Source organism: Bubalus bubalis, chromosome 13 (assembly GCF_019923935.1).
Source record: "Bubalus bubalis isolate 160015118507 breed Murrah chromosome 13, NDDB_SH_1, whole genome shotgun sequence".
Taxonomy (NCBI): Eukaryota; Metazoa; Chordata; class Mammalia; order Artiodactyla; family Bovidae; genus Bubalus; species Bubalus bubalis.
This window is the reverse complement of record NC_059169.1, coordinates 16,683,704-16,696,054: the sequence shown is the minus strand read 5'-3', so window position 1 is coordinate 16,696,054 and position 12,351 is coordinate 16,683,704. Positions and strand designations below refer to the sequence as shown.

General features: G+C 39.6%; 1 protein-coding gene across 1 annotated transcript in view; it reads right to left on the bottom strand.

Annotated features, from left to right (window-relative positions):
• LOC102392111 (ATP-binding cassette sub-family C member 4) overlaps positions 1-12,351 on the bottom strand; it is a 161,578-nt gene that overhangs the window by 94,509 nt on the left and 54,718 nt on the right. The window contains exons 12-13 of the mRNA XM_044926896.2: positions 9,398-9,492; positions 8,986-9,072 (exon numbers count right to left, since the gene is read on the bottom strand). Coding sequence (XP_044782831.2) covers positions 8,986-9,072; positions 9,398-9,492 — 182 coding nt within the window. The remainder of the gene's footprint in view (positions 1-8,985; positions 9,073-9,397; positions 9,493-12,351) is intronic.

Here is a 12,351-nt window from a genome sequence, read left to right as displayed (position 1 = left end):
TCCCTGTCGCAGCCATATATACCCCGGACAGGAACGCTGGTCTCCTGGAAGAGGTAGCATCTGGGAGCTGGAGTTTAGGGATTATGGAGCAAGCCCAGGGTGAGGGCTGCTGTTGACTGCAGAGAGATGGATCAGGGCAGATGTGAGGGAGAAGACTGTGATGGGAAATGCCTGTGGAGAAAAGCTAAGCAGCCATGGAAGCAAGGGGATACTGCTGAGTCACACGTAGCGGGTGGAGCCATCACCATAGCCTCTCTCTCCACACTCCAGCATTGGCAGCTGAACAGTAGAGAGGCTGGCCCATCAATCACCTCATGCACTGAACTACAGAGTAGGGCCCCAGGCAGGGGAGCGCCTCTATGTGCTTGATGCTCCAAACAACAGAGAAGGAACCCAGGCAAGGAAACCCTCTAAGTGTCTAAATGGGGGGAGCTATGGAGAAAGACTGGCCAAAGAGGCCTTCCGTTCGCCAGCTACAAGAGACTTGAAAAGAGACTGATAGGGCCATAACTCCTGAGGCAGAAGCAGTCCATGTCCCTGCACATTTGGCGCTGCCAGGGTCCCTGCAAGCCAAGCAGCTGCACCACCTTCATGCTGAACTCTCACTGGGGGCAGAGCTGCCACAGGCAAAAAAATGTCTTGTGTCAATGCACAAGGGTTGCTTGCATTATTCCCAACACTTTGTGACCCTGTAGACTATGGCCTGCCAGGATTCTCTGTCAGGGGGGTTTTCCAGGAAGGAATACTGGAATGTACTGGACAATACTGGTGGCCATACCCTTCTAGAGCACTGTATTTCCTGCTGCCTAGCCATCAACTCCCCTGAATATCTGGTGTTGCCAGAACCCCTGCGACCCAAGCAGCTGTACCACCTCCACATGTGGCCCTCACAGGGGCAAACCCAAGTCCTCCAGGGCAGCCTCAGGAATAAACTCCAGTGGACAACCCACATGCAGAGGTAGAAATAAAACTACAGTTGAAACCCAGGGGCAGTTTGGCTAAGGAAGAAGACTCAGAACTTTCCCACCAGCTGTACAAGCTGCAGATTAAATCCACACGGTCAACTAGGCAGACTGCATCTATGGAATATATAAAAGGACATTGAGAGCTCCCACAAAAGAAAATACACTAGTTCTGATAGCTGTAGACATTGGAGGCAAGAAGTAAGACCAGATTAGAATCTGAGCAGCCCCCCACAGCAGGTCCAGAGATCAGCACAATGTTGGAGAGCATCCTAGGGAGGTGAGGTGGACTGTGACTCTCAGGGAGAGAAAGGACTCTGATAGCAGTGACTCAAGAAAAACATTTATTATTTTTATGGTTTGACTTGTTCTGTCAATTCTTTTGGATTTTTTTTTCCTTTTTTTGCACCCCCCTCTGTTGTAGTTGTTGATTTTATTGGCACTATGAAATCTAATTAAGCTTTTGAACTTTTTTTTTTCCCCCCCAATGAATCACCTCTGCCTCTGTGTTGGGCTTTTGCAGTTCTGTGGAGTTTTCTTTTCTTTTTTTAAATTTTCTCTTTTTAAAATTTTTAAAATCTGTTGTTATTATTTTCTAGATTTATTCCTTTGTTTGCTTTTCCTACTGTTCTTTTCCACTTGCAGTTAATCTTTAATGCATATAAATCTTCTTTATCTACCTCTATTTAACTTTGTGTATCTATTTTTTCTTTCTTTTCTTTCCTCTTAACATATTTGTTAGTTCTATTTTCACTGCTATATTCCCCAATTGGCACCTTGCTTTATTTTTGTTTTCCAGTTTGTGCTTTAGTTAGTTTTGTTCTTAACTGGTAGATACAATTCTTGGTTTCCTTTGTTCACCAGGGCAATGTATTGTACTTTATTTTTGTTGAACTTTTTTTTTATTTTTCCATGGGTGTGTATATATATGTTTATTATGTTCAGTCGTAATTTTTATTGTTGTTATAAACCTCAGCCTCTACACTGGGCTTTTGCAGTTCTGTGGAGTTTTCCTTTTTCTTCCCCACCCCCGCCCCCCGCCTTTTTTCTTTCTTCTAGGAAGAAGAAATGTATTATATTTTTCTATATTATTCCTTTGTTTACCTTTCCTACTGTACTTTTTCCCTTGTAGTTAATCTTTAATTTATATAAATCTTCTTCACCTACCTCTATTTAACTTTGCATATCTATAATTTCCTTCCTTTCCTCTCAACGTATGTATTAGTTCTATTTCCATCGCTTTATTCCCTACTTGGCACCTTGCTTTCATTTTGTTTTCCTGTTTGTGCTTTAGTTAGTTTTGTTCTTAACTAGTAAATATAATTTTTTATTTCTTTTGTTTGCTGGATCAATCTATTGTACTTTATTTTTGTTGGACTGTTTAGACTTTGCTTATAGATGTATGTGTATATGTGTATATTCCATTATATTAATTATTATTTGCCTGGTTTTGTAATTGCCATTTGTCTGAGGTTCATCTTTGGCTTCTTGTTTTGGGCTATTTGTTTTAATCTCACTTAATGCCACAACAAACCATTTGTGGAATCTTCATTCCTGACCAGGGATCAAGCCCTGAGCCTTTAGAGTGGGAGCTCTGACTCCAAGACCCTAGATGACCAGAGAACTAACCCTAGGAAGTATCAAATAGTGAGAACTCACACAAAGGAAAACACTTGAATACAAAACCCAGCATCAACAACCACCAGTAGCACCCTGTGCAGGACGCCTCACCTAAACAACAAACAAATTCAAAATACAAACTCAATCAACCAGCAAACAGGATTACCACCTCACACAGCCTTACCAATCAGAGGAAAATCAAACAAACAAACAAAAAAAACTCAGAACAAATCTCACCCTAAAGGAAGCTTACACAAACACTGGAACAACCTTCGGAGGGCAGAAACCAAAAGGATGAAAGAATTCAACCTTGAAGCCTGGGAAAATGAGATCTCAGACAAAGTTAAAAAAATAATAATATTGAAAAGGCAGAGAAATACTACACAAATGAAGGAACAAAACAGAAAAACAGAAGTCAAAACAAATGAAGAGGATATAGGAAAACTGTCTGAAAAAGAGTTTAGAATAATGATAGTAAAGATGATCAAAACCCTTGAAAACAATGGAGAAAATGCAAGAATCAGTTAACAAATGCCTAGAAGAATTAAAAAATAAACATACAGAGATAAACAACAAAATTACTGAAATTGAAAATACTCTGGAAGGAATCAACAGCAGAATATCTGAAGCAGAAGAACGAATCCATGAGCTGAAAGATAAAATGGTATAAATAACTTCTGAAGAGCAGAATAAAATAAAAAGAAAAAAGAACTGAGGATAGTCTCAGAGACCTCTGGGATAATACCAAACACACCAACATCCAAATTACAGGGGTCCAAGAAGAAGATGAGAAAAAGAAAGGTATGAGAAAATTTTTGAAGAGATTATAGTTGAAAATTTCCCCAACATGTAAGAGGAAATAGATGATCAAGTCCAAGAGGCACAAAGGGTTTCCCATACAGGATAAACCCAAGGAGAAACATGCCAAGACACATACTAATCAAGGTAGAAAAGACTAAACATAAAGAAAGAATATTAAAAGTAGCAAGGGAGAAACAACAAGTAACATACAAGGGAAACCCCATACACTTAAAGAGCTGATCTTTCAACAGAAACGCTGCAGGCCAGAAGGGAATGGCAGGATATATTTAAAGTACTGAAAGGGAAAAATCTACAACCAATATTACTGTGTCTGGCAAGAATCTCATTCAAAACTGATAGAGAAATAAAAAGCTTTTCAGACAAACAAAAGTTAAGAGAATTCAGTACCACCAAACCAGGTTTACAACAAATGTTAAATGGACTTATACAATCAAGAAATACAAGAGGAAAAAAAAGATCTACAAAATCAACCACAAACAATACAGAAAATGGCAATAGGAACATATATATCAACAATTACTTTAAATGTCGGAGAAGGCAAAGGCAGCCCACTCCAGTATTCTTGCCTAGAGAATCCTGTGGACAGAGGAGCCTGGTGGGCTGCTGTCCATGGGGTCGCACAGAGTTGGACACGACTGAAGCGACTCAGCATGCCTCCATGCATTGGAGAAGAAAATGGCAACCCACTCCAGTATGTTTGCCTAGAGAATCCCAGTGACAGAGGAGTCTGGTGGGCTACCGTCTATGGGGTCGCACAGAGTTGGACAGGACTGAAGTGACTTAGCAGCAGCAGCAGCACTTTAAATGTAAATGGATTTAATGTTCCAACCAAAAGACACAGACTGGCTGAATGGATAAAAAACAAGACCCATATACATGCTGTCTACAAGAACTCACTTCAGACCTCAAGACACATATACACTGAAAGTGAGAGGATGGAAAAATATATTTCATGCAAATGGAAAGCTAAAGAAAGCTGGAGTAGCAATCCTTATATCAGACAAAATAGACCTTAAAATAAAGAATAATACAAGAGTTAAGGAAGGACAATTCCTTCCTTAATGATCAAGGGATCAATCCAAGAGGAAGATAATAACAATTGTAAATATCTATGCACTCAACATAGAAGCACCTCAATACATAAGACAAACACTAACAGACAAAAAAGGAGAAATTGACAGTAACACAACAATAGTAGGATACTTTAATACCCCACTCACACCAATGGACAGATCATCAACACATAAAATTAAGAAGGAAACACAAGTCTTAAATGATACATTAGATGATCTCACTGGTATCTTCAGGACACTCCATCCAAATAGAGAAGAACGTACCTTGTTCTCAAGGGCACATGGAACATTCTCCAGGATAGACCACATCTTGGGCCACAAATCAAACCTCAGTAAATTTAAGAAAATTGAAAGTGTATCAAGCATCTTCTCTGACCACAATGCCATGAGACTAGATATCAATTATAAGAAAAAAAAAAAAAACTGTGAGAAACATAAACACATGGAGATTAAACAACACATTTCTAATTAACCAACAGGGTACTAAAGAAATCAAAAGGGAAATCAAAAAAATTCTGGAAACAAATGACAATGAAAACATGACAACTTAAAACCTGTGGGATGCAGCAAAAGCAGTTCTAAGAGGGAAGTTTATAGCAATATAATCCTGTTTCAAGAAACAAGAAAAACATCGAATAGACAATCTAAGTTTACACCTAAAACAACTGGAAACAGAAGAAGAACAACAGAAAAAAAAAAAAAAAAACACCAAAATAAGTAGAAGAAAAGAAATAAAGATCTGAGCAGAAATGAAAGAAAAAGAAATGAAAGAAATAATAGTAAAGATTAATAAAACTAAAAGCTGGTTCTTGAGAAGATAAACAGAATTGACAAACCTTTAGCCAGACTCATCAAGAAAAAAGAGAGAAGAATCAAATCAACAAAATTTGAAATGAAAATGAGAGGTTATAACAGACGATGCACAAATACAAATGATTATAAGAGACGATTATGAACAACTATATGCCAATAAAATGGATAACCTGGAAGAAATGGACAGATTCTTAGAAAAGTTCAATCTTCCAAAACTGAACCAGGAAGAAATAGAAATAAGCAACCTAATTACAAGTGCTGAAAGTGAAGCTGTAATAAAAAATCTCCCCAAAAAAGAAAATCCCAGGACCAGGTGGCTTCACAGAATTCTATGAAACATTTAGAGAAGAGCTAATGCCTATACTTCTAAAACATTTTCAAAAAATTGCAGAGGAAAGAACACTTCCAAACTCATTCTATGAGGCTGCCATCACCCTGATACCAAAACAAGACAAAGACAACACAAAACAAGAAAATCACAAGCCAATATCATTGGTGAACATAGATGCAAAAATCCTCAACAAAATTTTAGCAAACAGAATTCAGCAACACATCAAAAAGCTCATACACCATGATCAAATTGGGTTCATTCCAGGGATGCAATGATTCGTCAATATATGCAAATCAATCAATGTGATACACCATATTAACAAACTGAAAGATAAAAACTATATGATGCAGAAAAAGCCTTTGACAAAATTCAGCACCCATTTATGATTAAAACTCTTCAAGAAATGGGCATAGAGGGAACTTACCTCAACATAGTAAAGGCCGTATAGGATACGCCTACAGCAAACATTATTCTCAATGGTGAAAAACTGAAAGCATTCCCTCTAAGATCAGGAACAAGACAAGGGTGGCCACTTTCACCACTATTATTCAACATAGTTATGGAAGTCCTAGGTATAGCAAACAGAGAAGAAAAAGAAATAAAAGGAATCCAGATCAGAAAAGAAGTAGTCAAGCTCTCACTATTTACAGATGACATAATACTGTAATTGAAAACCCTAAAGATAGTATCAGAAAATTACTAGAGCTAACCAGTGAATTCAGCAAGTTTCAGGATACAAAGGCAATACACAGAAATCTCTTGCATTTCAATATAGTAACAATGAAAAATCAGAAAGAGAAATTAAGGAATCAATTCCATTCACCATTGCAACAAAAAGAATTAAATATCTAAGAAAACTTACCTAGGAGACAAAAGAACTGGACACAGAAAATTATAACACTAATGAAAGAAATCAAAGATGACATAAACATATGGAGAGAGATTTCATGTTTCTGGGTAGGAAGAATCAATACTGTGAAAATGACTATAATACCAAATGGAATCTACAGATTCAATGTGATCCCTAGCAAATTACCAATGACATTTTTCACAGAACTAGAACAAAACATTTCATATGGAAACACAAAAGACCCTGAATAGCCAAAGCAGTCTTGAGAAAGAAGAATGGAGCTGGAGGAATCCACCTTCCTGACTTCAGCTTATACTACAAAGCTACAGTCATCAAGACAGTATGGTACTGGAACAAGAACAGAAATATAGACCAATGAAACAAGATAGAAAGCCCAGAAATAAACCCATGCACCTAAGGGTACCTTATTTTTGACAAAGAAGGCAATAATATACAATGGGGCAGAGACAGCCTCTTCAATAAATGGCTGGGAAAATTGGACAGCTAAATGTAAAAGAAAGAACACTTCCTAACACCATACACAAAGATAAACTCAAAATGGATTAAAGACCTAAATGTAAGACCAGAAAGTTTAAAACTCTTAGAGGAAAACATAAGCAGAACACTCAATGACATAAGTAAAAGCAAGATCCCCTATGATCCACCTCCTAGAGTAATGGAAATAAAAACAAAAGTAAACAAGTGGGACCTGATTAAACTTAAAAGCTTTTGCACAGCAAAGGAAACTATAAGCAATGTGAAAAGACAACCCTCAGAATAAGATAAAATAATAGCAAATGAAACAACTGACAAAGGATTATTTCCAAAATATACAAAAAGCTCATACAACTCAATACCAGAAAAACAAACAACCCAATAAATAAGTGGGGAAAAGATCTAAACAGACAGTTCTCCAAAGACACAGATGGCTAACAAACACATGAAAAGATGCTCAACATTGCTCATTATTAGAGAAATACAAATCAAAACCACATTGAGATATCACCTAATACCAGTCAGAATGGCCATCATCAAAAAGTGTGCAAACAATAAATGCTGGAGAGAATGTGGAGAAAAGGGAATGCTCTTATAGTGTTGGTAGGAATGTAAATTGATACAGCCACTATGGAAGATGGTATGGAGAGTCCTTTAAAAAAACTAGGAATAAAACTACCATATGACCGAGCAATCCCACTCTTAGGCATACACCCTGAGGAAACCAAAATGTAAAAAGACACACGTATCTCATTGTTCATTGCAGCACTATTTACAGTAGCTAGAACATGGAAGCAACCTATATGTCCATTGACAGATGAATAGACAAAGAATTCATGGTGCATATACACAGTGGAATATTACTCAGCCATAAAAAGGAACACATTTGAGTCAGTTCTAATGAGGTAGATGAACCTAGAACCTATTATACAGAGCGAAGTAAGTCAGAAAGGGAAAGATAAATGTTGTATTCTAGCTCATATATACAGGATCTAGAAAAAATGGTACTGAAGAATTTATTTACAGGGCAGCAAGGGAGAAACAGACATAGAGAATAGACTTATGGACATGGGGAGAGGAGAGGAGAGGGTGAGATCTATGGAAACTTACATTACCATATGTAAAATAGCCAACGGGAATTTGCTGTATGGCTCAAAAATCTCAAACAGGGGCTCTGTATCAACCGAGAGGGGTGTGATGGGGAGGGAGATGGGAGGGAGGTTGTAAAGGGAGGGGATGTATGTATACCTATGACTGATTCATGTTGAGGTTTGACAGAAACAACAAAATTCTGTAAAGCAATTATCCTTCAATAAAAAAAATAAATTAATTTTAAAAAGAATTAAGCCAGATTATAGTTGACCCTACATTGTAGGATTAAGTACTGATTCTAGTAAGCATCCATGAAATAAGTGAAATGATTGAAATGATACTCAGATGTGGAATAAATGTTCTCAAATTCTAGACTTTATTAATTCTAGGTTTAATAATGAATTTATTTTCAAAGTGATAGAATAACAAGTATAAACTAACAAGGTCTTTCAACAGAAGCCCTGTGTCAGACCTGAAAACTTTGTTTCTAATGTGTATTAAACAAATGATGAAGGAAAAGGACTGGCAGCCAAGCAGCAGGATATGGAGGCTCACTCTCTGATTTAAAAACATGTTTTTTAAAACATCATGTTTTTTATTCCTAAAGTCTGGATCCATCCATAGTGTCTGGATCCATCAACTGCAAGTAGCAGGGGGACCTTTGCCATATATCCCTCACTCCCTAAAGCACAGACTCCACTGGCCTCCACACACTATAAGTACCTTCTGTATTTTCCTATCTGGACTTCAACATGATGCAAAATTTCTCTATGATGGATCTTCTGTGGAGGGAAGGGAGGGGAGGGAGGAACACCAGGGCAAAGTGAGCTGAGTCTCCTGAAGCACAAAGGCTTCCCTGAGCTCTCTTCCCTGATCTCTACAGGGTTCTTAGAAAACAGAAATGATAGAAAACAGGAGCAAACTCACTGTTGGAACAAGTGCCTGCTGACTCCTGCATCCACTGTGCTGAGCGGATCATCCAGGAGGTAGATGTCTGCATTCTGATACACGGCTCTAGAAAATGTAGAGAGAGGTCAGAAGACACTTCACATGCCCATCTCTAAAAGCATAAGATGTAGTAGAATATATTTTAAATATTTTTCCTATTCCCCTTTCCAATCTCCATATAGGATTTACAGCTTTTGAAGGAAGGAGATCTAAATGGGTCCCATCTCTGAATTATGATGGTGTCCAGCAACTTCATGTTCCTTATACAAGCCCAGGGAAAGGGCCAAGACCCTATTTCACATAGTCCCACCCAGGAATGGGGTCTGCGTGCTCATGTCCAATAGGAGCCAAGGAGGAGGAGGGGCAGGATGGCAACTGAAACCCCATTTACCTGGCAAGGCTGACCCGGGCTTTCTGTCCTTCACTCAGCAGGATTCCTCTGTCTCCTATCTCAGTTAGATCTCCTTCCCTCAAAAGCTGTAAATCCTATATGGAGATAGGAAAGAGGAATAAGAAAAAGATTTAAAATATATTCTACTACCATCTTATTCTTTTAGTATTAATTCTTCATACAAGTAATTGATCAACGTGAATGCATGTCAGCTGCTAAGTCGTGTTTGACTCTTCCTGGCCCCATGGACTATGGCCCGTCAGGCTCCTCTGTCCATGGGATTCTCCAGGCAAGAATACTGGAGTGGGATCGGATCCATGTTTACTGCACCGGCAGGTGGATTCTTTACCACTGAGCTACCAGGGAGGCTACAACAGTGGGTATATGCCAGAGTAACTGTAACCTTGAACACACACACACACACACACACACACACCCCTCAGTGTTTTCGATTTGTTTTCATTCTTTAGCTTTTCATACCATCTATGCATTTGGCTGTTTGAACAGATATTTATTGGGGATCAATGAATTCAGTTGTGAAGAAACAAAGCTCCTAGAGTTTCTCTCCATGGTGGGAGAGGGATGATATGGAAAACAACCTGAGTGCCAGTACTGAGGATGAGAATGAAAGGAAGCTGCTCAGGGGGATGGAGAGCGAAGGAGGGAAGTGAGTCCACACTGTTGGGGGAGGGCTCTGCTCAGAGCCATGTGAGCAGATCTGGGGGAGGGGGAGGTGCTCAGGCAGACCTGGAGAGGCTGCTCCTCACAGAGGGAGGGGCGAGTGCAGGGGCCACGGGGGAGATGCCCAAGGGGTTCAGAACAAAGAGGCAAGAGAAGGAAGTAAGAATGAGAGGGATGTGGGCCAAGATAGAGCAGGAGTAGCCTGTGTCACTCCAGTGAGAGGGGGAAGGGGAAGACTGATGTGGTCTGAGGTTTTTAAGGAATCACTCCTGTGCTTTGCAGACAACAGTAAGTGGGGAAGGGTTAGGGTGGGTACAAATGAGAAGGCTAATGGAAAAATCTAGGTGACAGATGACCATGGTCAGGATCACAGTGGAACAGCAGGAATGGAGAGACGGGGTCACACTCCAGACACATTTGGAAGGTGGAGTCTGTAAGACCTGCAGGCAGGATGGGTGTGGCTATAAGAGAAGAGGAGACTGTGGTGTTTGGGGTGAGGAAGGGGAAGGACAGGGTCTCCATTTACTGAGTTGGGGGAGATGCTGGATACAGGATTAGGAGACTTTGCTTGCAGGCAAGCTGAGATGACCTCTCGGTGATGTCATGGTGCAGCTGGACATGCAGGTGTGAAGGTCTGTGCTAGAGACACAGGTGTGAGAGCTGGTAGCCCAGGCTGGTGAAGGCATAGGACTTGTCTTATCAGGGAATGAATGTGTCTTCAACTGGACAGTTTGCTAATGTCGGCCTCAGCTTCCCACTTTCAGAGAAGGGATAACACCTGACCCGAGTCCTCACAATGATACTTAAGGCAAGTGACAGAGTGACAGACAAGGTCTGTACAAGAAATGGGAGCAGAAAGAACAGGCAGGGCAGGAAAACCAAAAGGAAAGAAACGGTGTGCTTGAGGGACACACAGCAGATCAGTTGGACTAAGTAGATGCTTGTTCATGGATGAGGAAAAACTCAAAGATAAGAAGGAAATGAAGTTGTAACTTGAGGATCTGGGAATCAATCAAAAGTAGTTATATATGAATATTATTTAAGAAGTAAATGGACAAATCAGCCTATTTTCCCCAGAGCATCATGGGGGAAAAAAGAATAAATCACAAGAACATTCCCAAAATAACAAGATAAAAATCAGGCTTAAGTTACACAGTATTATATTAGAAGTCTTGCACTGCCTATAGTTATCACTTGGCACATTTTGACATAGACGAACGGTTTGTTTGGAGTTTTTATCACTAAACCCCTCAGGCATCAACCTAGGAAGAACAGCAGTACATTTCTGCAGATGAAGCCTTCAGTTCTTCAGTTCCTTTCTGCAGATGAAGCCCTCACAATTTATCGTTATTTCACCTTCTTTCTTTCTTGAGCTCAGGGATTAATACTATCTCTTGCTTTTAGTTTTCATTTTTAAAAAAGAATGAGCTGTGTTCTCAGCCTCACACACACACACAGAATTTCTTGGCCTCGCTTTCACTTTTGACAGTCCTTGCAAACTGTTCCACCTAGTTTTTAAGCTTTGATTTTCTCTTGTTCAAATGGTTTTCTTCTTAAAATAGCACCATAGCAATCTTAACCACATTCTAGAAAAGGCACTTATGGCCTCTCTTTCCAGGACATAAGAAACTATCCCTGAGTCTGGTAGTAATACTTCGAGTGTGTTGTTGACCCTGCAAATTATTTATGAACAAGCCACCATGAGGAAAAACATTTTTGAGGATTTGAAGTAAAACAAATCAAGCTGATTCATCAGTCACCATTTTCTGATTAAAGAGGAAAAGCTTGAGTTGAGAACATATTACAGTTCCTTCCACTGACAGGAAGGTGTTCTTATTCATGTTTGTTATTCTAAGTTCAGTTCAGTTCAGTCCCTCAGTCATGTTCTACTGTTTACAACGCCATGGACTGCAGTACATCAGGCCTCCCTGTCCATCACTAACTCCTGGAGTTTACTCAAACTCATGTCAATTGAGTCAGTGATGCCATCCAACCATCTCATCCTCTGTCATTCCCTTCTAAGTTATTTTTATTATTATTTTATCCTAAGTTAAATATAACCAATTCTCACTGAACAGCAGACACAAACACTAGAGGCAAACTAGAAAATGGCAATCCTGGCTTGATGCCATCTGTCCAGGAGCACATCAAGGGCCCTTCAGCGATGGTGGAGACTTACAGTAGTAGCACCACAGAGCAGACTGATGAAGTGGTTGATGTGGGCATGACATGAGGCCCTGGGACAGGAGGGCTGGACTCGAGTCAAGCAGTGG